The 27221-nt window shown below is 53.8% G+C and overlaps 1 protein-coding gene across 1 annotated transcript; it reads right to left on the bottom strand.

The window, feature by feature from the left end:
• Positions 1-375: 375 nt before the first annotated feature.
• Positions 376-23379, bottom strand: CDHR1 (cadherin related family member 1). Its single transcript, XM_061405526.1, has 17 exons — positions 23209-23379; positions 22597-22692; positions 21654-21799; positions 20822-20872; positions 19528-19617; positions 18279-18365; positions 16625-16741; positions 15402-15545; positions 13636-13714; positions 12154-12254; positions 9161-9364; positions 8417-8569; positions 6497-6661; positions 6013-6080; positions 5257-5485; positions 3358-3615; positions 376-2782 (listed from the first exon to the last, which is right to left on the bottom strand). Exons 1-17 carry the CDS (start codon positions 23261-23263, stop codon positions 2222-2224), a joined length of 2604 nt encoding a protein of 867 aa, XP_061261510.1. The 5' UTR covers positions 23264-23379; the 3' UTR covers positions 376-2221.
• Between the last annotated feature and the right edge of the window lie 3842 nt (positions 23380-27221).

Below are 27221 nucleotides of genomic sequence, written 5' to 3'. Positions count from 1 at the left end.
GAGAGAAAAGCCCCGTCCAGGCCATGACTACTCAGGGAGACAAGCCCCACAAATGCGTTTGTTGGAGATGTATGCCTGGCAATTTGGAAAAACTTTTGCAGCCTTCCACAGTCAGATCTGGGGGTTGGAGGATGGATCCGTTAAAAGAACCAAGCAGCAGCCCTGATCTTGGCTATCAGGAAGATTGGCCTCTGCAAGTCAGCTAACACTGATGTTGGACAGGGATCCAGAGGGGACTTCCCTGGTGGTCTAGTGTTTAAGGGTCTGTGTTCTCATGCAGGGGCACAGGTTTGATCTCTGGTTGGGAAACTAAGATCCTGCATGCTGCAGGAGTGGCAGAATTTTTTTAAAAAAAGGCAGGAGCTGGAGGTCAGGTTGGCTTTTGGTTAACAGATTTTATTGATCATTTACAAAAAAGGTTGACCGCATGCAAGTTGTAAGGATGCTGCATTCCCTGTGAAAGGCAAACATGATCCAATCTAGTCTTGAAACCCATACCCATTTGTTCAGCCTGGGCTCCTAGTTTGTTAGAGCCCAGCTGTTAATACACCCTGAGTTGTGGACTGCAGAAACCCCAGCAAGGAGCTTGCACACCAACACATTTGAGTAACACCTCCAAACACCAGCTCAGAAATCAAGAAAACCACATATGCATACAATCTGTGGTTAAATTCACAGACATATCCTAGAGGGGTTATGAGTGAGTGGAGTGAAATGCAAGGAACTGTTCTGTTTCTCTCTCTAGGCACATATCTGTATCTCCTCTTGGCAAGTGTCCTTAAAGTCAGATGGAACTTCTTTGCATTAAGTGAAGCTTGCACGTCGTCTGGTGGGGGTGGGGGTCACAAGCAGAGGAGGTGCGATCCGACTAGAGGGACATGCTAAGGAGCCCAGAGCCCTCAAACCAGGTTCCTGCCGCCAAACTTCTGTGACCTCTGGCGATCACGCTCCCTCTTGGGAACTCGTTTTCGTCATCTTGGCAAGATGGAGCTTCGGCTGGCTGTGCGGCCCAGCTCTGGTTCTTTCTGACAACGGCTGGCCTGGGCTGCATGGGGGATGTAGTTGGGGGAGGTGGGGATGGGGAGGAGACGTGGAAGGGAAGCTGTGCCATGGTCCAGCTCCAGCCGTCTTGGATCAGTGGCAGTACCCTACCCCTAGCACAGCGCCTCCTGCGGGTGCTTGGCAGAACAGCTGGGAGGTTCCTAATACTTTGTGGAAGAGCTGCACCCCGGAGAACCAGCCAGGGGAAAAACACTTCCTTTTTGTGCTGTCTTGCACTTGGTTAAAGCCCTCATCACCCCTACTTGTTTTGATCCTCACCCCAGGCCTGTGAATAAGGCTGATTCACGTTCTTCATTTTCCAGATGAGAAAGAGGATGAGCCTTCCCGAGGTTATCACACGTCAGCAGAAGAGCTGGATAAAACAGAAGTCTCCCCAGATCTCAGCCCTGCTCTGTCTCAAGGACTTCTAGCGGGACAGCTCCTAAGGGTACCTGCTGCTCCTGCGGATGTCTCTGGGGCAACCAGCTTGGCTCCAGCCATCTCTGGGCCCAGGGCAGCCCTGGCTGGGGCAGCTGCCCTCACTCCCACAGAGTCCATCTTATAACTCTGTGCCCCTGGTCCCGAGGGGGCACAGCAGGGGCGCCCAGTCTCTGCTCAGACCCCACCCTCCACCCTCCAGTGGCTTTTAGGCGCAGGCCCACAGTCGGCAAGTTCTCAGCGCATCCTCACCCTCTAGCTGCATCTGGTTTCCCACAGCCTGCAAGGTTCGCTGACCCTCAGCCTTAGTCAGCCCCTGAGCCTTTTTCTGCTCCTGCTCTTAGCTGGAGGCTTCAGGATCCAGGTGCTAGTCAACCTTGCCACGTGTGGCCAGGGCTCTGGTCCCAAACTAAGAAAGCTGGGGCCCCAGCAGGACCCAAGCGACACTGTGAGGTCTGGAGTTGGAGAATAGAAGACGTCAATCTGGCTCCTTGTTGCTGCCCAGCCTCTGCTGTATGGGGAGCGTTGCACATGTGCCAAGGAGTTGGGTGATGGGGAAGTATTTCCCAATTGCAGTCGTAGCCAGAGGAATAAATCCTTTGCCCAAGGCACTGTCCAAAGCCCTGGTTATGGGGGTTACACCATTGTACAAAACAGGGGTGACCCTAAGGAGCAGAGTTGCGGAGCGTGGCCCAGGCATCAGGGCAACTGGAGTGGGGAGAGAGGGGCCACAGGACACAGTCTAGAAGTAAGCTTTGCTGTGTAGATTCTTCTTCTCGAACTTTTGCCTGAGCTCAGAGACCAGAGCTGACTGGACGGGGCTTCCCACGGCCTTGCGTTTCGCCACGGCCCTGGGTTTTGGTGATGGTTGTTGGGGCTGCTGAGGGGCAAGCGAGCCGGAGACGGTAGGCACCGTCCAGGGGGCCTGGCCCACGCTGGGTGCCGGGCTGGGTGGCGGAGGGGGAGCGGGCGCCTGGGGGGCTGGTGTGCTTCCGCGGCTGTTGTTGTTGCAGTTCTCATTGGGAGGAGCCTCTTTGAGCACAAACTTGTCAGCGGCCTTGGTCCTTCGGAACTTAAGCCACTCGATGCGGACGCTGCGGGGTGCAGGGCTGGGCCGCTTGCGGAGCACTCGCCGCACCGGCTGGACCTTGTTGGACTTCTTGTTGCGCCAGAAGGTGGCGGTGGAGATGAGGACCGTTATGGCCACAATGATGGCCATGATGCCAGCCAGCACACCCACAGCCTTCATGGGGTTGTCTTTGGTCTGCATCAGGAAGGCGGCCATGGGGCTTCGGGACAGCATCTGGAAGAGAGGTGCCCAGAGGACAGAGGAGGGGCCCTGAGCTTCCTTAGGCCAGATGGTTTTAAGCTCTCTGGGGTCAGTCGTCCCCTAGAGAATCTGATGAGAACTATGGGCTTTATTCCAGAAAACACACATACACACACACAGACACACAGAAAAAATACAATGCAGGCTGGATTGGATGAGGAACTCCTGTATTAGCTGGCACTGCTTTCCTTTGATGGGGGTTCATATCTGCCCAAGTGTATTAGGAACCTCTTAAGGGATGACTTCCTGCCAGACACTGAGCTGAGAACCGCACATGATTTTACTTCTGCCTTTCAACACGCATGTGAAGGAGGCATCGTGAGTCCCATTTCACAGGAAGCGGAAAGACTTAGCAAAGTCACACGGCTACAAAGTGTTGAAACTGGTATTTCGACCTGAGTCAAAGCCTGTGCGTTGGATGGCACAGGTAGTCTCTGTGAGCACCGGGTGGGTGTCTTTGGAGGAAGGTGGTCTTTCTCGCTCTGGCCATGTTGCAGGGAGGTCTGAGCTGGCCTCTAACCAACCCTCCACGTGGGCTTCGTACTCACCTCAGTGTCTATGATGTCAATCTTGAGCAAGGCCGTGGTGCTGAAGGATGGGGAGCCACGGTCCTTGGCCTGCACCTCTAGGGACCACGTGCGGTCCCCATTGGGCGTGATGTTGTGCAGGGCATCCAGGGATCGGATGGAGTTCTTGAGCCAGATCTCCCCCGTGTGTGCGTTGATGTCGAACACGTTGGCCGGCTCTGCGTGGGTGATGGAATAGTCCACTAGGTTGTTGGGCTCTTCTGCGTCCTGGTCTGTGGCCTGTGCACGGGGAGGGATAGGCGGAGCTGGACTCTGAGGGTCCTATTTGTGTCCCCTGGCTGAACCGACACGTCATATGCGGTTTGCTGGGTTGATGGGAAATGGCCCTAATCCTATTTTGAGTGAGTGGAGCTGGGAGAGGAAGTGCATGAGCCGGGTCTGTATACATGTGCTGTATATACATGTATATATATATACATGTATATACAGTGTATATACATTGGCTATATACATGTGCTGTCAGTCTCAGAACAAGCCCCTTCAAGTCAGTGCTGGTAAGAAACAAAAAGCCCGGAGGCTGAGCGTCTTGAGTAAGGATGGAGAGGGAGAAGGAGGGGAGCTGGGGTCCAGAGTCAAGCCTGTTGGGTTTTGGGGTTCAGGCTCCCTCCATGTTGGGAAGGCAGAGCAGTGGAGGAGCAGTGCTGTGAAAGCAGGCAGACAGCTGTGTGAACTCAGGCCAACCAAACATGCCACCTGCCTGAGCCTCCATTTTTTAATCTGTAAAGTGGCAATAATATCTTCTTTCTCAGAGGTTAATTCTGGGTGGAGGTGGGCATGGGGGTATACAGTGAAAATGTTAATCTCTAAGTCATGTCCAATTCTTTGTGACCCATGTCCATTCTTTGCGGTCCCATGGACTGCAGCCTGCCAGGTTCCTCTGTCCATAGAATTCTGCAGGCAAGAATAGTGGAGTGGGGTGCCATTCCCTTCTCCAGGGGATCTTCTTAATTCAGGGACCAAACCCAGATCTCCTTCATTGCAGGCAAATTCTTTACTATCTGAACCACTAGGGGTATATAAAGTACCTTAAAAATCATTGCCTATTTCAGGAGTCCAAGATATTTGAAAAGACATTCTTAAGCCACAGCGCCACTTGCAGCTGCAGGAACAAAGCGTTTTTTTTTTTTGTCTAAGAATGATGGACATTTAGACACCAGTGCCAGGCTCACACCTGGCCAGTGCCACACCAGGGGTGGGCAGAGCAAGGACAGAGAGGAAGGGAGTGGGCACTGCTGGGGCAACGGCCAGGCTGCTGGTGTGGGGGTTGCTGGTGGCTGCTGAGGGGAACAGGGAGGAGTTAGCCACAGTGACTCCGGAAGTGCCAGATCCAGGATGGCCAGAGTCAGGGGCTCACACAGAGCCTGGCATCATCATGTGGTTGGTGCCCACGGAGGGGCGAGGCCAGCCTTCAGTCCATGGTGAGAGGGTGGAGGGGCCCGGCAGGCAGCAGCATCTCCAGCCAGGTTCTGAGCATCTGGCTAGCAGCTCCTGGATACAACAGCTGGACACTGGGCGACCTGGTAAGCTGAGTCATGGCTTCTAGCCTGTCGGAAGCTCACATGGGGAAACACCGTGGGACCCTGCTTCCCCAGGCCAGTCACTCCTGCAAAGCTTGAAGGGAGGGTCCCCATGGGGCTCTAACCAGAAGCATACACAAGCTGCCAGCATCGGGTCCACAGATCCTCTCGGACAGTACTGGACGGGTGGCTGGCTCCCACAGTGGGCCCGAGATACTAAGGCAGGAAGCTACCTAAGCCCGCTGGGGCGGGGCAGGGAGAGGACAGGCTCCGAGGGCCCTGCAGCTGGCCAAGTGCACAGTGACCAAGCCACAACGACAGCTCGGCTACTTTTGAAGCTCACCTCAATTTTCACCGGGGTCCCCAGCACCATTGTCTTCTCCTGGACGCTCTTTCCAAACTGGGGATAGTGGTCATTGACATCCAGCAGCGTGATGAACACCTCGGCCAGGCTGTACCTGCCCTCCATGTCCTCTGCCTTCACGTAGAAGTTATACCTGGCAGTGGCCTCAGCGTCCAGGCTGGCCCAGGGCTGGGTGTAGATGATCCCGGAGGACGGGTGGATCAGGAAGCTGCCGGGCACAGAGAGTGCAGCAAGGGTGTACAGAAGCATGCACACGTACATACATGTGCACACACGTGCCTGCAGTAAGGAGCCGCCTCCAAGAAGAGGCGGCGATACATTGGGCAGCTTCTCTGAGCATCCCGTCTGTTCCTCTCCACATCCTCACGGTCTGACTCAGGGAGGCAGGGCCACTCATCTATTTACTATCAATGTTGAACTTCACCCGAGTCACAGCCCTTCCCTCTCCTCCCATGGCCTGCCTCTCCCTAGCCCAGCACTGCTTGCCTGGCCCTGGGGCCATGAGCCCCAGCTCCAGATTGTGGTGATGACCTTACTTCTCTCAGATGCACCTCATCAGGTGTGTTCCCTCTGCCTTGGGCTCTCTACAGCTGCCCTTCATTCCCGGTCCCCAGGCTCACCTCCCCAGCCCAGGTGCCGTTCGGCCCAGATCTGCCTTCAGCACAGATCCTCCTCCACCCTCAGCCTCCCAAATCCCTTACCCAAGGCCCTGACTGCATTTCTGGATCTACTCACAGGTCTGCCCCAGATCCATAAATGGAGTATTTGACTTCACCCCAGGGACCTGAGTCTGGATCCACGGCCTGGAAGAGAGAAAGCTCCCGGTGGCCCAGGTCCCTTTGTCAGGGCATGTTGGCAGCTCTTGCTTTCAATGGCCACATGAGGATTTGGGTGGGGTGGGAGGATTGCCCCGCTGGGGAGAACTGGAGGCCTGCTCTGGAGCCCTAGTTTCGCCTCAGGTCTAAAGCGTTGGAGGAACCAGATCTGGAAGGCCTTCTACTTATCGTTACGTGTCCTCATTATCATCCTGAGAAGTGCTGTTATACCCATTGTACTGAAGGAAAACTGAGGCTCAGAGAAGGCACGTAGCTTGTCCAAGGACACATGAATGTGGGTTTATCGAATCAAACAGGAGCCCAGGTTTGTCTGACTTCACAAGGGCCCCCTTCAGTGGGGCTCACAACCCCACCCCCAGTCCCTGGGGCAGCCCCCAACCCACTGTGACAGCCAACACGTTGGAGCCCCCGGGGGCGTTCTCGGGGATCCTGGCGACGTAGTAGTGGGAGGTGAACTTGGGGACGTTGTCATTGGTATCCAGGAGCTGGATCACGACATCCGCCGTGGAGCTGAACTTCTCTGGGGTGTTCACTTCAATGGCCAGGAGCTGGGGAAGGAAGGAAAAGGAAGACTTGTCTGGATGGCAGTTGCTCTGCAGAGAGCCTGTCACATCCTGTCTCGGTATCACCCGGCACCCACCTGCCTTGCCTCCCAGTTTCTCTGCGGCCAGCCAGCTATTCCTGCCGCCACCTGCAGGGGGCACCTCTAAGGCAAACATCATCCCCCTCTTCTGCCCCACTCCGCCCCGCCCGCTCCGCACCCCCCCCGCCCCCGCCCCCCGCCCCCACCCCACCCCGCAGGGCAACGGACCGCCTGGTTCCTTAGAGTTGGTATTTGCATTGGAACCAGTTTCTTTTGCTCCATTGGTTTGCATATTACTTTTTTTTTTTTTTTTTGCTTTCAATTTAAAGCAACTTTGCTTCATAATATAATTTAATATCTGTTAGAGCAAATTCTTGCCTCATACTCTTTTTTTCCCAAATTCCCTGACTGTTCTTATAGGTTTGTTTCTCCAGATAAAAGCCAGTATAATTGTGTCAAGTCCCCTACGTCCTCCTCTAAAGAAATTTTGGGTAAGACTTAATTGAAGTGGCATTGGATTCTTTATTAACCTGATGAGAATTTGCATTTTTGAACAGGGTTTGTCTTTGTATTTCTCTCCTTCTTTTATCTTTTTGTTAAATTTGTACATTTTTTGTTCTTTATATGGTCCAATTTTGTTATGGTAACTCTTAGGAATTTTATCTATTAGTTGTTCTTATAAAAGTGAGCTCTAATTCCATTATTCTCATTGCTATTTTTTTGGAATGCAGGAGAATTATTAGATTTTGTGACCTAACTTTGTAATCCATCATGTTAGCCACTTTGCAGTATCTAACAATGTTCTGATCATTTCTTTTAGATTTTTCTAAGCAAGCAATCACATCATCTAAAAACAATGATAACTTTATCTCTTCCTTTCTAATGACTGTACCTTTTATTTCCTTTCTTATTTAGGAATAACGTTTAATTCTAGGAACAGTGTTGAAAAATATTGGTAACAGCAGGTATCCACATTTTGTTTATGACTTCAAAGAATACTTTTAAAATTCACTTTCATTGGTTGATTGATTGAAGTATAGTTGATTAACAATGTTGTATAGAATTTCACTTTTAAGTATGATGTTAGCTATCAATATGTATGCATGTATAATTATAAATTATAACAATTTAAATTAATATCAGCAAAGTACTTTTTCTTTTTATTAATATTGGGTTGGTCAAAAAGTTTGCTTGCATTTTTCCACAACATCCAACATCTTATGGAAAATTCCGAATGAACTTTTGGGTCAACCCCCATATTTATTTACATATTTATGTAAATATACATTATTTTTTTGTGTTTATCATTTTGAATAATTCCAAATGCAAGGGAACTTTTCTCATCCTTTGCTAAAGTTTTTAACAGAACAATTGGCATGTCGAGTGCAAATAAGAAAACATCTCTCCTGATGATCAGAGTTTTTTCTCTCAGTCTGTTCACAGGGCACATTACATGGGTGGTTTTTCTTTGGACCACCCTCCTCCTTGCGTTCCTGGGGAGAGCTGTAGACAGACACTGGAGCTCAGTGAGGCTGTGGAGTAGAGGGGAGCTCTTGCATCATACTTTTCCTCTCCCCACTGCTCCCCAAGTCAGAAGGGGGAGCAGAGGGAAAGAGTAGGGCTAGGAGGGGTAGGGGGCGACAAGAGACCCCCAAGGATGAATCTAGGTACTACTGTGACACCCCTCCCCCCGTTCAAGGTCGTGCACAGCATCACTTACCTTGAAGGTCAACACTTTGGACTTTTCAAAGTCAATGGCGGCTGAGTTCTCCACAATGATCGTGACTTGGGCTTCATTCAGGACCGTCTGTGGGACCACTCGGAAGATGCCCCCAGGTCCCACCAGCCGCAAGTTGAATTTGGCATTGGCTCCCTGGGCAACAGTTTGGAGAGCAGAAACAGGGAAGATGAATGAGAATGAACCTCATTATAGAGTCATGCTGTGCAAGGAGACTTTGCATGCCCTTGACCCTGGGAGGTAAGTATTCTTAGGAGAGGTGATCAAGAATCAGAAAAGCTGAGTGAACTATGAGGACTAAGCGAAGAAACAAGCACAGAAAGCCCAGCCCTGCACTGGGCACAGGACACAGTCACAGTGTCTGGAGGGTCAGACACAGAGGTGCTTTTAGTTTTTAAGGCCTCATGCATGGCTTGCAGGACATTGCCCAGCCAGGGGTTGAACCCTGGGCACTGGCACCGAAAGCCGGGAATCCTAACCACTAGGCTACCAGGAAACTCCCAGAGGTGCTTTTTTCTGACTGGCTTTTCTTTTTAATTGATTGTGAATATCTTTAGGCCATGCAGCTAGTCTCTGGTTACCTACCCTCCCTCCTCTCCCTCTTGGTTACCCACTCTTGCCTCATTCCTTTTGTGACCCTCCAGCCCTGGTGACATCAGCAGGAAAGGTTTGGGCCTCGGGCCCCAGCGGTTTTCAGGAAGACAGGTGGAGGGCAGGACCACAAACCTGGTCTGAGTCATTGACGGTGATCTTGAGGCCCCGAAGGATCTCCCCCTGGGGCGGGTGCTCATACATGGACAGCTCAAATCTGTTCTGGGGTCCACTCTCCCCATAGAATGTCGGTGGATGGTTGTTGAGGTCCACGATCCGGATGGTGACAGGCACCATGGCCTGGGCAGCTGGAGTCCCTGCAGAGCTGACCTCAGTCACCTGGGTGGGGACAGGTGGCTATGGCTGTGTGGCAGGCTGACTCCAGCATGGCCCCAGTGATCCCTGCTTCTTGGTATCTATGCCCTCATGTAATCTCCTCTTTTCTTAGAAAAAGAAAATTTATTTGTTTGTACCAGGTCTTAGTCAAGGCATGTGGGATCTAGTTCCCTGATCAGCGATTGAACCCTGGGCACCCTGCACTGGGAGCATGGACTCTTAGCCACTGGACCACCAGAGAAGTCCGTGTAATCTCCTCTTTTTGAGTGTGGCTTGGCCTAGGAACCTGCTTCAAACTGATAGAATACAGTAGAGGTGATGAAATATCATTCTGTGATTAGATTAGATCATAACTTCTGTTTTTTAGCAAAGCAGACAGCTCTGTTGACAGCTTCTCTGATGTTTCGAGGAACTAATGGTGATCTCCAGTCGACAGCTGGAGAGGTTCTTAGTCCAACAGCCCGAGAGGAAGTAAATCCCGCCAAAAATCCTTGTGGGCCCAGAAGCTCATCCTCCCTTGTTGGGCCTTCAGATGAGAACCTGGTCTTGGCTGAATATCTGTTGGCAGCCACGTGAGAGACCTTGAAACTGCGGACCCAACTAAGCTGACCTAGATTCCTGCCCACAGCAACTGCAGTGTTTAAATATGTGTTGTTTGAAGACAATAAGTTTGTGGTAATACATTACAACAGTCCTAGGAAACTTAGTACTGTTACTAGTCCTGTTTTACAGATGAGGCAGGAGGGGTCAGGTGGTCACCAGGGGTCACACAGCTGGACTAGAAGATGCGTCTGATTCCTTAGTCAGTGCCCTCTCCACTGCATCATACCGCCCCCTTCTTGTAGCCAGACACAGGTTCAAACCCTAGCTCTGCCATATTCTGCCCTTGTGTCCACTTGCTAGAGGGAGGCTGCAGGGAAGGTAGGTGGGGTGATGCAGCGTGGATGACTAATTCAGCCTGCAAGCCAGGGCTGAGTGTCCACAGGTACCTCAAGGGCATGTAGCAAATGTCACGTGAGGCCTGGAAGGGCTCCCTCCCCCTTCCTATAAGCAGGCTCTGGCCTTCAAATTACTGTCCTCTAATCACCCTCCCGGACTCCACTCTGTCATACATTAGCTGCTTCATAACTCTTCTTTTTAATTTAAAAAAATTTATTTATTTATTTATTTATTTTTGGCCACATTCCAAGGCATTTGGAACTTCCCTGACCAGGGATGGAACCCATGACCCCTGCATGGGAAGGGTGGAGTCCCCGCTGCTGGGCCACCAGGGAAGCCCCACTCTTCTTTTCTAGAACTTATTCCTCTGCCTCCTTTTCTCTCCTCCCACTCAGCTGTCGACCTGTCCCCAAGTCAGACGCTTCACGCCGATCCCCACACCGCATGTGGCATGGCCACTCTCCCTCACCCTCCCGCATGCTCCGTCCCCTCGGCTAATGTGACTCCACACTGCAGGTTGGCCTTGACCCCCATCCCTCCTTCACCTGCTCCTCCCCCTTCCTCACTCTTAGTCGGGATGCTCCAGCAGTGGTGTTCCCAGCTACTGGCTCCTCTCTCCCCCCAGCCCTCCTCTGGGCAGTCTCATTCCCTCCTAGCCTTTCACAGCTACCTGCATGTGGATGTTGTCTGAAGCTCAAACCTGTACACTCAGGTGTGGATTTTCAACTTGAATGTCCCCAAGGCACCAATACGCATCATGCCTGTCCTATTCAACTTGCCTCCCCTCCTGTGTTTCTGATGGTGTGGATCTACACTGGCTTCTTCCCTCCCTCTCCTCTCCCCGACCCCTCGCAGCCACATTCCGTGGTGTCCGCCTCCGTCATAGTTCACAGCCTGTCCATTTTTCCCATCCCACCTTCCCTCACCCCCACGGGCCCATGCCATCTATCACCTGGGCTGATGGCTCTGCTGCCCTGCTCCTCATCTGATTCCCTTCAAACCCGAGTTGGGACCAGGGTTTTCAGATGCCAGCCCGGGACTAGTGCCAGAATCGCCTGGGAGCTTGAAACATGCCGAGTCCTGGGTTTCCCCCAGACACACTACATTCCTATCCCCGCAGTGGGCCCTGGAAATCTTTGTTTGCCAAGCTCTCTGAACTTGAGAATCCCTCTAGTTTAGTGAGCAGTCAGAGTGAGCGTTTACAAGACTCCGATCCTGTTCAAAACCTTTCCATGGCTCTTCACTGCTCTTGGGCAGGACTAGCTATATAGTTTGCAGGCTCAGTGAAAAATGAAAAGAGCTGGCCCCTTGCTAGAAAATTGCTAAGAATTTCAAGAGAGCAAGAGCAAAGCATTAAGCCCAGCGTGGGACACTTCTAATTGCGGCCCCTGTGTAATCACACAGGTTGCATGGCCACAAAGCTGGCCCCGTTGCAGGAAAAATCCATACCTTGTATTCAGAGCCTTTGCTCCTCTGTCCCCCACTTGGGGTCCAACTGTTTCTGCATTACAGGCTGATGTGGCCTCTTGGCTCAAGTCCCACTTGCTCCTCATTGTCCCCCTAGTATATCATGTGCTTTCACACCCAGCCTTGGCTCACTAAGCTTCCCTCGCTTGCAATGCCTCCACCCGCCCCAACCAACCAATGCTCCCCACACCTCTCTGCTTCCTGGGTCCTACCCACGTTCAAGGCATTGCTGCTCCCATCCTGCCTTCTCTGCCTTGCCTCAGCTTCCCACACCAGCTGCCACCTCTTGCAGGTGTTCCTCCCCCTGCCTGTGGGCCCTGCGGGGTAAGGCGGGCGGCCAGGGTCTTATCCCCTTTGGTGGAGAAGGCCAAGACCGAGGGAGGTACCTGTACATGCAGCTCATACACCTCTCTCCGTAGCTGGGAGGGGCTCTGCATCACGGAGATGGCTCCCGACGTCTCATTAATTTCAAAGGCTCCATCACTTCCTGTCACAGAGAGATGTGCCCTGCAGTTCTGAACAAGGCCACACGGTGGCGCAGGGGAGTTATGCCAGGCCTCACAGGGTATTTCATTCACGTCTCCTGTATTATTATCCGTGTCTTGCCAGTGAGGAAGCTGAGCTCAGAGGGGCTCAGTAACTTGTCTTAGGTTACACAGTGAGTGCAGAGCTGGGACTTCAAGTCACTACTTTCCGGCTCCCAGGTTCCCTAGTATTTTGCTTCTCTCATGCATGCATGTGTGGTGTGTGGGTAGGTGTGATGGAAAGAGAAAGGAGAAATAAAGAGGTACAAACGGAGGGAGATAACAAAAGGGGGAGGGAGGAGAGAAAATAATGGGAAGAAGGAAGAAAAAGACTGGAGGAGGAGCAGGAGTAGAGAGAGAGGCAAGAAGATGGGAGAGGAGACGGGGTGGGCTGGGTGTGTGGTAGCTGCGTGCAGGCTTGCAGCTGTGGAGGGGAGGGAAGGCAGTCAGGGGTCTGCGTGCCTGGGAGAGAAGCCTGTCTGTGACGGTGGGCATGTGTGCACGTGTGCACGTGTGTGAGCTGCTGGAAGGGGAGTGTGTGGCAGGCATGTCCCAGGGACAGGGTCAGAGGAAGTGACGGTATCTGAGTGAGGGCATGGTGACGTGTGCACGTGTGTGAGCTGCTGGAAGGGGAGTGTGCGGCAGGCATGTCCCAGGGACAGGGTCAGAGGAAGTGACGGTATCTGAGTGAGGGCATGGTGACGTGTGCATGTGTGGGGCCAGGCACCAGGTGTGGCGGCCCCTGGAGGGTGCCAGCTACCGAGGGCTGAAGAGCCTTCCCTGAGCTGGCTCCTCCTGCCCAGTTGTTGCCCAACTGTGGAAGGAGGCAGCAGACTCAAGCCCAATGGGAACTTGGGATGATTTAGCTTCTTTGAGCCTCAGTTTTTCTCATCCATACACAGGGTGAGTATTAGGGACACCCTGAATCATCACTGTATTTAATTCACTTAATTCAATAGTATGCTCTAAGCCAAAACATTTAAAGGAATGAGAAAAAACAGTAGCAATTTAGAGTGTAAGAAAGCTTGCCACTGTTTCCTATCACGAGCGTACGGCCATGAGCGTGAGGGAACGTGAGCTGGTGCCACCTGTGCTGCGCTCAGCAACACCACTGCCCCTACCCACCCAACGCGCCGCTCCCTGTACTGGACTTAACGACAAGCAGGGCCCAGAGCAGATGCCCAAGGAGACGTGCCGCCTCCTGGAGGGACCCAGCCTCTCCTCTCCACGCACCTTGTCCTTCTGGCCTATGGATGAGGAAACTGGGACCCACAGAGACTGGGGATCTCAACCTGCTCACCCAGGGATGTGTACCTACAGCCCAGCAATGAGCCCCAGACTCACCATTCACCAGACTGTAGAAAACACGGTTGGGTTTGCCCCGATCTCCATCCATGGCAACCACCGTCAAGACCTCTGAGCCCTGGGAGGAACAGGAGCAGCTGCCTGAGGCCAATGTCAGGGGTCGGGGGTGGGGGGTGCTGGGCTTCTCCCTTCCCCAGATACTGCTCCCATCACAGAGGGGAGGTGCCACCACACTCGAGAGTCAGGCCTCTGCCAGGCCCCATCCTTGCTCTGCAGGGAGCTCATAGCCCCCTGGCCTCCCAGGGCTGGAGGGACAGCCTGAGCCCCGCTGCCTGCCCCCCACATGGCTTGGCACATAGCTGCCCAGGGACACTCAGGGCTCCTGCCTGGGCCTCCTCCTCACACCTCTTACAAGCCTCCTCCCCGACACACCACCCTCAGGCCTCACCTCTCTTGCCCACTCTCCAGCCTCACACCTGCTGCCTCATCTGTCTTTGGCCTTCAAAGGCACCTGAAGGGAGAGCCAGGAGAGGGGCCAGGCAGAGGAGGTCCAGTGCAAAGTCCAGGAACTAGGATTTTGTCCTGCAGCTGCAGGAGCTGCTCAAAGTGTTTGGAAAGCTGTCTCAACTGACAAGCCCTGTTCAAGCCCTGCCTGCCACCCTCTCCTATCTCCCTAGGCAGACCCTTCACCCCAGAGGGCTACCCATGCTCATGGCTGCTTCCTGACTGTCTTCTCCCCCTATTCATGGCATCTCTTTCCCCCTTAGCTCCTCAGCAGAACAGTCTGGGCTTCCCCCTGGCTCTGCCCTATGGCCCCCATGGGGGAAGCCCGGCCTTTCTCTCTCCCTCTCTGCCCATCTCCTCCACTCAACTTGCAACTTTTGGAAAGGTGGTTTCTCAGCTTGGACCCAGCACATAAGCGGCGCTCAGCAAGTGTTGGAAATAATGAGAAACTGGGGAAGTGAGACTAGAGGATGCAATTCCATTCCACGGATAGTTCTGGAACTGCGGCCAGCTACGTGAGAGTTGACTCCAGCCTAGCCCCTGCTGGCTGGGAGCTCATGGTCTGGTTGGGGGGCATAGTAAGACATGGGTGCACCATAGAGGGGAAAGTGGCACCTGGGCTGAGTTGAGAAAGATGAGGGGCATTGTGCCCATGGCCACATGCCAGGAGAAGGGAAAAGAGTGGGGTGGGGAGACAGGCTGGACTGAGTAAAGGACGTTGCTGGCTCCTGGGTGGAGGGCAGGCTGGCCCTTGGATGCCAGGCCCAGGGTTGGAAATTGAGGGGCCAAAAGGGGCAGAGGCTGAAGACAGCCTTTGAGCTGGGCCTGCGTGTGATGTCTGACGAGGGTGATGCAGCAGCAAACTGTGGGAGGACGACTGGCCCAAGGGGCCTCAGGCTACCGGCCTGGAGGAAAGGAAGCAAAACTTTGGCGCCTCACCTCCTGTGCAGGGTGCGGGAAAGGCCGCTCTAAACCAAACCGTCAGCTCTCCTCCCAGCCTCTCTTCACAGCCCTTTGGAAGGGCTGACACTTGCAGCCAGGCTGGGGTAAGTGTGGATGAGTGAAGACATGCCTGGCACAGCCCTGGCACCCAATAGGTGCTCCACACACGAGCAGCTTCTTCTTCCCCCTTAATGGCCTATGTGTGTGGCCTGAGTCAGTGAATCCAGAACTGGCCTCCATGTGAGGCAAGCAAGCCTGGGCTGAGCCTAACCATCTCCACCAGGGGACCCTTGGGCAGTGCAAAGGACAGGGCGGGAGGCATCTGGAGGTGCCATGGGTTGAGGGGTGCAGATACCCACCGGAAGGGTGTCCTCATACACATAGCCATAGTAGGGCGTGCCCACAAAGACGGGGCCCATGTCCTGCACATCCTCCACATTGACCGTGACCACAGTGGTGGCCGAGAGCACCACGTCAGCCCCTCGCAGCTTTCCCCCGCCATCCTGCAGAAGAATCAGAGAGGGAAGAGAGGTTGGGCTCCAGAGTTGAGCAGACTCCCGTGGAATCTGGCTCCTGCCACTGACTGGCCTCGAGGCCAGCTGCCCGCCCTATTTCTGTGTGCTTCTATGCCACTTAGAGATAATTTTCCCCCTCCTACGGGTGTTAGGAAAATTAAATGAGATAACGCATGAAGGTCTTCAGCCAGTGCGCAGCAGGTGCTCAAAAGTGTTCCTTTGGAAAGAGGGTTAGGTTTCTCTCCAGGGAGATCATCTCTGAAGAGTAGCAGAGGAGGAGGGGGTCAGGGCCAAAATCTCTCCTCCCAGCCAGGAGCCCAGCCGCAAAGTCTCCTGAGAATCTTCAAAGAATATGAGGTGGACCCACGCATGAGGGTACATCATAGAAGTGTGCACCCACCAAGCCAGCCCTCACGGGGAAGCTGGCAGGCGGGGTTGGCTCAGGCCTCCTGACATAGACTGAGGGGGCTGCCCTGCGGCCTCTGTGACCAGCAGGGACTTTCCTGGAAAAGAAAACCAGGGGCTTAGAAGGAAGGCTGGGGTTTCCTGCCCTCGAGGGGAAGAGCAGTCACTTCATTTGAATGCCTGCTGAGTTGCAAACCCTACACCACACACTTTAGAAATATGAGGAATTTAGTCAAGTTTTGGGGTGGGCAGATGAGGAAATTGAGGCTCAGGGTGGGTAATTGGTCACACAGGCAGAGGCAGGATGGACGAGCCTGGACAGAGAAACGGAGGTGCCCAGAGGCCAGGCTGTGTGGGATGTGAGGGCGTGGCCACTGGGCCTACAGAGGGCAGGCTGGCCTGTCAGTCCTGAGGGGGCGGACGCCCTCTCCCGAGAGGGAATACGCCCTCTCCCACCCACAGACACCAGCGTCCCTGAAGAAGACGTCTGCGTCCGGCAGGGTCTGCTCAACACAGATCCCGAGCAGCGGCAGCCCCACTCCCGCCTCAGTGGTACCGTCCATCCCCTCCACCATAGAACCTAACTGCTCCCATCCAAGGGCAGCTTCCCCCGACGGAGGCTGAGGACTGCCTGGATGCTCCCATTCCTCCCTGTCTGTTACCTTGGCAACCACAGTGACGAAGTGGGCCCGGGCCTTCTCGAAGTCCAGGATGGCCCCGGCCTGGAGGCGCAGCACCCCGCTGTGGCGGTCCACGGAGAACTCGGTGGGGTGCGGATTCTGTAAGAGCGAGGGGCAGGCTGGGCCTTGGGGCGGGCCCAGGCCGGCCCCAGGAGCACCCGCTCTGCTTACTGAAAGGGAGTCTTCACCATCCTTTGTCACAGGAACTCCGACCTAGGGGCTTAGGTGCAACTTCAGGGCACTCAGGCTTTCCTGTCTCCAGAGTCCCCCTTCCTGGAGCTCAGGCCTTCCTGTCCCCCTCCCTCAGTCCAACCAAGATGTTCCAGCAGGGCCTCAGGTTTTCTCTCGGCCTCAGCTGGAAAACAACAGGGCCCAGCTTGGGGCTAAACCCTGGCCCAGAGTTCCCAGGTGGAAACGTCAGCAGCATGCTCTAACCTAGAGGAGGTGTGGGCTGAAAGCTGTAGAGACAGAACCTTCAGGATCTTCCAGTCCCACCATTAAGTGACTGTGGGTCAGCCAGGCAGCATCTGGGTGGGGGTGGGGAAGGTCAGGTGGGGACAGGAGGTGATCTTTGATCTGAAGGGGGGGTCACTGTGGGTCAAGAGCTGTTGCTGGAGCTTCTCATGGGTTTAATCCTCACAACAGGCTTCGCAGGTGGCACCAGTGGTAAAGAATCCATTTGCCAACGCGGGAGACATGAGAGACACAGGCTCGATCCCTGGCTCAGGAAGATCCCCTGGAGGAGGGCAGGGCAACCCTCTCTAGTATTCTTGTCTGGCGAATCCCATGGACAGAGGAGCCTGGCGGGCTACAGCCCACGGGGTTGCACAGAGCTGCACATGACTGAAGCGACTTAGCACGTTCACACAGAATCCTCACAATCCAATGAGGATGTGCTTTCATCTTTCCCACCCAATGCGTGAGGAAGCTGAGCAGGAAAGTCACATAATGGTTGAACCCCTGTGTGGGGGAAGTGGTGGGATCTCTCCAGAACCCGTGGAGCCCAGGGGTGTTGCCAGGATTTCTAACCACTGAGCTATACTACCTTGAAATTTGTGAAAGCGAGAGATTAAAAGTGGAGAGAAGAGGAGGAGCTGTGGAAACAGCAGCTGTGGGGTGGAGGGCAATGGGTTCTGGAGGAGCTGGGGGAGAGGCAGGAGACATGGGGTGGGGTCTCTGCCTTTAACAGAGTGCATTGGATGGACAAGGGCGGGGAGGGGGTGTCACAGCTCTGCTCCTCCTGAGAGCTGCCTCCCCTTCCCTTTTTCCTCTTGACAATTCTAGGCCCAGACAGGTTTCTTTTACTCTGTGTGGGTACCAAATGCCCAATCTCCTGGGGAAGGGATTGGCCGGTGGTGAGGTGAGGGTCCTGAAATCTGGGGAAAGGAAGGCAGGTCAGCTTAGTGGGAGCCAGGATGTGCCAGTCAGGGGAAGATGGCTTCTGCTCAGGCCAGTCTCGTGTCCCCACTTGTTGGTCCCACATCTGAGTGTACCGAGACCTCGCTGGAATGGGACGCACCATCTCTGATAATCTTTGGGAATCGCTGAGGCACTGACCTGATGGATGGAGGCGGAGGCCATCCAGGTGTCCCCACCAGCCCAGGCCCCTGGTTACTTCCTGAGCATCCCACCTTACCTTCAGGAAGTAGGTGACGCTCCCTGCAGACCCGGTGTCCCTGTCCACTGCTCGGACCCTGGCGATACTGCTCCCAGAAGGTGTGTCCTGAGGGGCCACAGCCACAGAGGGTCAGTCCCAGGAGCAGTGACAGGAGCTCAGGGAGCTGGGGTGTGGGGCATGGAAAGGTGGGGTCAGGGGAGTGAGGGCTAAAAACAGGCGAAAGGCGGCCATTGACCCAGGGAGCATGAAGAGGAGGAGGCGCCTTGGTGGAGGAGACACTCGAGTCAAAGTGGGGTCAGGAGAGGGGGAACACACAGACATCCTCCTTCTGAAAACAGCTTCAGGGAAAGAGCAAAGAAAAATCTAGGGCTCCCAGAAGACCAAGGGTTTAAATATGAAATGACTGGAAACAGTTAATAAACAAGGGCATATTCAGTATCACCAGAGGTCACATACGTGCAGCTTAGAGCCAAAAAGAATAGCTTTCTCCTACTGAATTAGCAGACATCTAAAACTGCAAGAATCCCCAGTGTGGGCCAGGAACCAGGAGACATACCCTTTCCCACCTTCCAGGGTAAAGGCAAACAGGTTCCATTCTGGAAAATCAATTTGACAATGCCTCACATGTACCCACGCTTTGACCTAGCAATTTCAAGTCGTTCCCATCAGAGAAAAGGAACTTTTAAGTTCAGAGTTTGATGTTTCTTATGATGGCAACAATTTAAAGCACCTTTAATATCCAGACATAAAGCAATAGTTCAGTAAATGCTGGAAAGCTATTAAAATGTTAGGTACCCCAACTTCACGATTACAACTTCACGCTTATGTTATAAATTCAGTGAAAAAGAGACTGCAGAAAGCATATGTTTAGTGGTTACAACTATGTAAAACAAACAGAAATCAAGAGCCTATAATCACAGAACTGATGAGAAGGAGATTCCCCCAAATTTAACAATGTTGTCTCAAGCTGCAGGGATTAAGAGTGGTCTTTTAAACTCTTTTCACACTTCCACAATAAGAGTACACTAAAATTCTAATGGAAAATGGTAAATAAACATTCCTTTGGAATAATAATGAATGTATGAGGGGACGGCAATGGAGGTGGCGGGGAGGACACAGAGGGGAGGGGTCTCCAGAGGTTAGTGAGTGATGGAGGGGCTCTTCCCTCCGGTGCCCAGTTCCCCTTGGCCAGGTCACAGGTCAGTCCGGAGGACAGGCCACAGGTTGGTGGGAGTCCATCAACACTGCTCGGGGGCCCCTCGCTCACCTCGGGAACCTGGACAACGTAGGGCTCCTGGATAAACCTGGGTGCCTCGTCATTGGCATCAGTAACTAGGATCGTGACTTTTTCCGCCACCTGAAAAGAGGCAAAGCAGACAGAAGTTGGGAGAGTGAGACCTTCTGGGTGATAAAGGAACAATGTCCTCTAACACCCTGGGTGTAGTCTCCCCCCTTCTCTGCTCCCTTCCCCCTTCCCTCCTTCCTTCCCTTCCTCCCTTCTTCCTTCCCTCTTTTGGTCATTCATGAAGCACATATTATTATTAAGCAACTACTTGACGCCAAGCACTGTGTTCTGTCTGACGGTATGAAATTTGCAGGGTGGAGTGGTGGGCAAAGATCAGCATGTACAAGCATGTTATCATTCAGCCTGACAACAGCGACATGCTGGGAGCTGAGGGCAAGGGCCTGCACCACACGACTCTGGGGGCACCATGCACCCCAACCTAGCTAAAGGCACCGGTCTAGGTGGCTGCATCCAGGGGCTCCGAGAAGAGGCATCTGACCCAGCCTAGTGGAGGACACCAGCGAGGCCTGGGAAGCAAGCCATTTGTTGGGTGAGAGGGAAAAGGGGGTGGAAGGTATGTCAGGAAGCAGCAGCAGCAGGGGCAAAATGCAAAGTGAAAGGCCAGGTGAGTTCAGAGAACAGAATGGAAGCAGATTTAGGGCTAGACGGCTGGTAGGGTGAATGTGGGAGAGAAGCTGGTTGAGGCTGAGGGTGTTTCAAATGCCAGTCTGAAACTAGGATTCCATCCTGAGGGTAGTGGGGAGCAGCTGGTAGCACCTTCTGAGCCAGGGGACTGTGGCCACGCAGGACTGTGTTGCACAGTGGTGGCTCCAGATTGGGGTCTGGGAGCCTTGGAGGGAGGGGAGCCCCTGAGATTATCTGAGAAGCACTAAAAAGGGATTGGTGCAAGTGGAAGCTGTGTAGGAAGAGGTAGGGAGGAGGGATGCGTGCCCAGGTATTCAGCTTGTGTGATGAGGATGGAGCCAAGAGCCAGGCTGGAGGAGTGAGGGGGCACAGGATAGAGGAGGCGCTGCTTGAGGAATGTGGGGTGCTCCGTCAGAAGGGCAGCAGGCAGGTCTGTCTCTTCCCGCTCTCTCCCTTCCATCCCCTCTCTCCTATGAGCTCACTGGGGCAGATCTTGTTGGACTTCATCTGGGAGCCCCCACCCCCAGCCCCTGGGGGAGGGCATAGTGCTCAGAGGCAGGGGGGGGGTGAGGGGGGTGGAGTGGGGGGGGTGTGGGTGTGTGTGTGGGGGGGTGCTGCAGTGTGCACTCACCAGGTTCAGCCCATCAGAAATGCTGATAATGGCTTCAATCTCATCTTCCCTCTGTGAAGCACAAGGGCAGAGTGAGGATCCGGGAGTCGGAGGTGCCCTGAGGACCCCTGAAGCTGGGCACATCAGAGGGGCCCTGGAGCAGGGCGAGGTGGCCAAAAGCTTCCTCCGTTACCTCTGGCCACGCTCATGCTTGAGACCAGGTTTGGGGTTTAACCCATCAGGAGTTATAAACTCAGGGGGCTTGGGTGCCAACAGATTGCACCCTCCTGCTAGGAGAGTTGTTAACTGGTATGCTGGAGGACGCAGGAAGGGGTTTTTTATCCTTTTAAAAATTTTCCTCTTTCTCCCTTTCATCTCTGCTGCACTGGTCTGTATCCTACGGTTCCTCAGAGATCCAGGTCCGTGGTGTCTCAAACCCTTCCCGGGACACGGGGGGGCCTCAGTGAGGAAGGGTGTCGAGGTCCCCTGGTCCTGCCCTGGGTTGACAGGCAGGGGCAGCACTGTCGCACCTCCTCTGCTGTGTCCCCACCGTTTCCTTTCTCTGGGCTGGGGGAGTCTGCTGGGAGCACCCCACAGCTGGGGTCCAGGCAGCTGGCTCCCCTGCCTGGCATGGGGTCTCACAAGAGAAACACAGCCTGTCCCCCGCAGGCTCAGAGCGCACAGAGGGTCGTACTTTTACCCAAGTCAGACCTGCCCTTAAAACCAGGGCTGATCTGCTGGCTGAATTTTCTGTGACTTATGAGACCTCTCCAAGGATGCTCTTGAGGGAACCTTCCAGCCCACCAAGGTCGTCTGCACACCTGCAGGCAATGCTCCTCCCAGGTCCCCCTACCTCTCTGTCCAGCTCTTCAATCAGGGTGATGTTCCCCAAATTGGGGTCAACTGAAAAGACGCTTCTAGCGCTGGGGTTAAAGCTGATGTGGTAGGAGACAGGGTCTCCCTCCGGGTCTGTTCCATTCAGGGTGTACACATGAGAGCCTGGAAGAAGAGGGGACATGCTGAGCACTGGCTGCTTCCCTCTCTTCCTCTTTATTCTTCCCAGCTATCAGTTAGCAGGCAGTAGCCACTGCTTTACAGATTGTAATCTAGAATATAGATTACGGAGGGCTTCAGGGCTGCTGGGTTTAACTCTAGGGTCTCTGCCTGGAGCCAAGACTGGGGATGGCGGAGGAGGGAAAAGGGAGGAGTCATTAAGGTGGAGCGGAGAGCCAACCGCAGCAGTGTTCCCCAGCTTGGACGAGTTCTTCAGAGAATTCTCAGCAGGTGCTCCTCTTACACTTAGTACACTTTACACAAGAAAAGGCGCTTGTCCTTATTCTCAGGGTTCTGCCCATCCAGTGAAGGAGAGGAAGTGCGAATCTCCCTCCTCCTCCCCCATCTCTGCAGATCCCAGTGAATTCACTGTTCTTGGGCCGTTTTAAAGCCTGGAGCCATGGGGCTCTGGGAGTAAGTGCTTTGTTCAAGGTCATAAATACAGAGGGTCAGGAGCCCCGGATCTGGGGACCTCCACCTGCCTCTTGGGGCTGGTCATGTCTCTGGGCTGGCGGCTGGATCTCTAGAACTGCCCGGGCTCGGGTCTCCACGACTGCGTGGAGACCTTTCCCGCTACAGCCCCGGGGGATTCAGAGCGCAAACCGGGCGCCCCGGGAGCGCCTGCCGCCTGGCGCTCGGCCTCCCGATAGGTTCGGAGGAGTCACGGGTTCGGTCCCTGTGTCCAGGGGAACGTGGGCCGCTCCTCTGGGAGACTATGCGGGGCAGGCGCCAGGGCTACTCACCCACCGGCGTGTCCTCCGGGAGGCTGAACAGGGCCATGTTTCCGTTGGTGCTGCCCGCCCCGTTGTCGAAGAAGTGGGGGGCGAAGTTGGCCTGAGCTAGGGAGAGAACACAGACGCAGGACCGCTGGGAACGCGGAGGGACAGCTTCGCACCCGCTGGTCGCGCCGTCTGGCCCCACAAGCGGGCAGGCGGTACCCACTCCCCGACCCCAGCGCACCCACCAGGTCCCGCGGCTACCACCGCCCGTGCGCTCGGACTGGGCTGGACTTGTCAGGGACACGCACCATCTGGGGTGTCTGGGACCTAGGCAGCGGCCGATTTCAGCCTCATCGGTGGGCAGACCCAGAGAGGGACAGGTCCCTGGCCAAGGTCACACGGGGAGTGGGGATACCCTCCCACAGCCCCCAGTGCAGCCGCCAAAGCTGCTTCTGAAGAAGCAAAGAGCAGCGAGAGTTCCCATTCCCCCCGCCCGGTCCCCGTCCCCGTCCCCGTCCCCGGTCCCCAGCCCCACTCTGGAAGCGAAAGGTCCAGCGCTGTCCCTAGGTCCACCCGGGTGGAGCTGGCACCCATTTCTCGTCCCCATCGGGGCCACTGGACGCTGCGGCCACTCACCCAGGCTGAGGAACAGCATCCACGGGGCCAGGACGGCCGGCGGGCCGCGCCCCATGTCTCCGCGGGCGGGTGGTGCGGCTCCCCGCAGCCGAGGCCGGGCTCCGGAGCGCGGAGCATGCCCTGGGCGCACGACGAGTGCAGAGCTGACGACCGGGGCGGCGGCGGCGGGAGGGGGCGCGGGCGGGAGTGCAAGGGCGCTAAGCGGATGACACAGCTCGGATCGGCGCCGCTGGAGCCTCCCGCCCGCCTCCTAATGAGACCAATTAGTGGGTGCAGAGCTGAGGGGAACCGGCTCCCAGCAGGGGCGAGGGCAGTGGGGCGGGAGGGGGGCCCAGACTACCCCTCCTCCATCCCCCTGTAGCAGACCCCCTCCATCTACTGTTAGCAAGATAGGGATTCAGGCCAAGGAGAAGGTTAATGAGCAGTCCTAGAATGCTGGGCAATTTTTAGGCCCCATTAGCCGAAACCTTTCTTGTTCAATCCCCTCGGGCTTGGCCCTGTGGCTGGAAAAATGTACTTTATTTATTTAATTTTTGAAAAGTTATAACAGTAATTTTTATTTTATTGACATATAGTTGATGTACAATATTATATAAGGTATAGGTGTACTGATTACAAATAAGGAAAGGAGTACATCAAGGCTGTATATTGTCACTCTGCTTATTTAACTTATATGCAGAGTACATCGGAGAAGGCAGTGACAATCCACTCCAATACTCTTGCCTGGAAAATCCCATGGACAGAGGAGCCTGGTAGGGTGCAGTCCATGGGATCGCTAAGAGTCTGACATGACTGAGCGACTTCACTTTCACTTTTCACTTTCCTGCATTGGAAAAGGAAATGGCAACCCACTCCAGTGTTCTTGCCTGGAGAATCCCAGGGACAGGGGAGTCTGGTGGGCTGCCGTCTATGGGGTCGCACAGAGTCAGACATGACTGAAGCGACTTAGCAGCAGCAGCAGAGTACATCATGAGAAACGCTGGGCTGGATGAAGCACAAGCTGGAATCAAGATTGCTGGGAGAAATATTAATAACCTCAGATATGAGATGACACCACTCTTATGGCAGAAGGTGAAGAAGAACTAAAGAGCCTCTTGATGAAAGTGAAAGAGGAGAGTGAAAAAATTAGCTTAAAGCTCAACATTCAGAAAACTGAGATCATGGCATCTGGCCCCATCACTTAATGGCAAATAGATGGGGAAACAGTAGAAACAGTGAGAGACTTTATTTTTGGGGGCTCCAAAGTCACTGCAGATGGTGACTGCAGCCATGAAATTAAAAGATGCTTCCTCCTTGGAATAAAAGTTATGACCAACCTAGATGGCATATTAAAAAGCAGAGACATTACTTTGCTAACAAAGGTCCATCTAGTCAAAGCTATGGTTTTTCCAGTAGTCATGTATGGATGTAAGAGTTGGACTATAAAGAAAGCTGAGCACCAAAGAATTGATGCTTTTGAACTGTGTGGAGAAAACTCTTGAGAATCCCCTGGACTGCAAGGAGATCCAACCAGTCCATCCTAAAGAAAATCAGTCCTGAATATTCATTGGAAGGACTGATGCTGAAGCTGAAACTCCAATACTTTGGCCACCTGATGCAAAGAACTGACTCATTGGAAAAGACCCTGATGCTGGGAAAGATTGAAGGCGGGAGGAGAAGGGGACGACAGAGAAAGAGATGGTTGGATGGCATCACCGACTCAATGGACATGAGTTTAATAAACTCCGGGAGCTGGCAATGGATAGGGAAGCCTGGTGTGCTGCAGTTCATGGGGTTGCAAAGAGTCAGACACGACTGAGTGACTGAACTGAACTGATAGGTGTACAATATAGTGAGTCACAATTTTTAAAGTTATTTATAATTATTATAAGATATTGGCTATATTCCTTGTGTTGTACAATATTTTGTATCTAATAGTTTGCACCTCTTAATTTCCTGCCGCTACATTGCCTACCCCCTCCTCTTTTCCCACTGGTAACTACTAGTTTATTCTGTATATCTGTGAGTCTGCTGAAAAGATGCACTTTAAATTGCACAGACATTTCTGCAACTTAGTGTTACAAAATGCCAAGACAATGCCAGTCAACAGACTTGTACTAGAGAGGGATAGAGGAATACTCCACACGCTGTGTGCGTGTGTGGTGTGAGTGGCCCTGCTTTCAAATGGAATAAGTTAAAGCACAGGGAGGGTAAGTCACTTGCCCAGGCTCACACAGCCAGTGGGAGAAAGAGTGTGGGTTCATGCCCAGTTTAGCCTGGCTGCAAAAATAGTTGAAACTCTTTCCATGGCAGAGTACAATCACCATGAAGCTCCTGACGCTTCAGTTCTTGAGCCCCTTGCTCACGCTTGGTCCTTCCATAGCCCAGCTTTGTATTTATAGTTTATATTCTTTTTCTTAAAAAGACTGTCCCCCTTCAGTTGTACCTGTTTAGATCTGCTAGAGTGACTAGCAGCCTGGTTTGCCTGGGACTGAAGGGATTTCCAGGGATATGGGATTTTCAGTGCTAGAACCAGTAAGATTTAAGGTTAACTGGAAGGAGTTGGTCACTCTGGGCTGGCACCAGTCCTCAAACAAAGTGCCCGAGAACCAAGGAAAACAGCAGGTCTTGATGGAGATTCTCACCCTGGACTCTGATCTTGACATTGTGGTACCGAGAGTCTGGAAACGGCCTGGAGAGCTCAGTTGCTCATAGCTGGGAAGGAAGGTCCCACCTGTCCTGAGACAGGTGGTGTGGCCCTCACCCAAATGCCCTGGGCAGTCTCAGCACACGCGTTGCCTTGTCCTCTACACGCCCATCACCCCATGCAGGGTGACATGCTCCTCTCCTCTGGGCCTCCCCACCACGGCACCTGCTGTGAAATATCTCATCAGTCATCTCTAGGGCAGGTTCCAAGGGCTCTTCCTCAGGTAGATGTACAACAGCTGGTCCAGCTGTTAGTGGGAATTTGAGTGCCAGCTGCCACCCTGGGCACGCATGTGTGTTCTAGCCCCATCTGCCAATATGCCAGGTTAGGCTCTTATGACCTCTTTGCTCATATCTGATCTGAGTGCCTTCCCCCGTACTCATACACATTCACACAGCTGCCCCCAAACACATGTGAGTTCTAGTCCCATTTGTGCACACATATGTGCACACCAATACACCAGCGCATCGCCCATGTTTCCTCATGTAAACGTGCATGCCCAGGTCATATGTGCACACGTGCACCAGGAGATGTTGGGTAAAAGGTTCTCCCAGCTTCTGGTGTTGAGGCTGTGGGGAGAAGCAGATGCCTGCTTCCAGGCTCATCTTCCTAATGACCCTGCTCTGGAGGGGGGAAGGGTAGGTCTCCAGCACCCTGCTACTATCCCAGCTGTCTGGGATGAGACCATCTAGAGACAGACATCTGCCCTTGGTACTTGGCATCCTGAGCTCTTCTGTCCACTTGCTGAGTTCCAACAAAACTGACTGAGTTGGCCATGACTGAGCGACTTCACTTTCACTTTCTTTCCAGATTCCTGCAGAGTCTCTCACTTAGGGGAACAAGTCAGGCTTTAGACAGATAAGAAGAGGAATGCCATCTCCATGTGAGAGGAAACGGAGGCCGCCACCCTACACCTGGCCTGGAAGCTGTGGTCCAAGGTAGGATTTGGTCCTGAGGATGAAGACATAGAATCAGGGGATGGACCCTGTTTGAACATGACTGTGAGGCTCCGCCCGTCTCAGCTCAGGTGAAGCCCTGAGGACAGTCCTCTACAGGTCTGGACCAGGTGTCCTCAGCTGGCTGAAACTGGGGAGTTGCTTCCCACAGCAGGGGTTCTGCAGGGCTGGGGAGTTCTGGACATTGTTTGCTGTGAAGTGTGGCCACCCTCTGTCCCCTTGCTGTGTCCAGGCCAGGTGTAGGGTGGCGGCCTCTGTTTCCTCTCACATGGAGATGGCATTCCTCTTCTTATCTGTCTAAAGCCTGACTTGTTCCCCTAACTGAGAGACTCTGCAGGAATCTGGAAAGAAAGTGAAAGTGAAAGTGAAGT

Source organism: Bos javanicus, chromosome 28 (assembly GCF_032452875.1).
Source record: "Bos javanicus breed banteng chromosome 28, ARS-OSU_banteng_1.0, whole genome shotgun sequence".
In the NCBI taxonomy this organism is placed as follows: domain Eukaryota; kingdom Metazoa; phylum Chordata; class Mammalia; order Artiodactyla; family Bovidae; genus Bos; species Bos javanicus.
The sequence above is the reverse complement of the archived record's forward strand: the minus strand, read 5'-3'. Positions and strand labels throughout refer to the sequence as shown.

Coding starts and splice junctions, on each gene's coding strand:
- CDHR1 (XM_061405526.1), bottom strand. CDS start 23,263: ATGGGGCGCGGCCCGCCGGCCGTCCTGGCCCCGTGGATGCTGTTCCTC. Junction 16,742..18,278: donor GCGTCACCTACTTCCTGAAG/GTAAGGTGGGAT, acceptor TCGCTCTTACAG/AATCCGCACCCCACCGAGTT. Junction 9,365..12,153: donor TGTATGAGCTGCATGTACAG/GTACCTCCCTCG, acceptor GTCCCCACCCAG/GTGACTGAGGTCAGCTCTGC.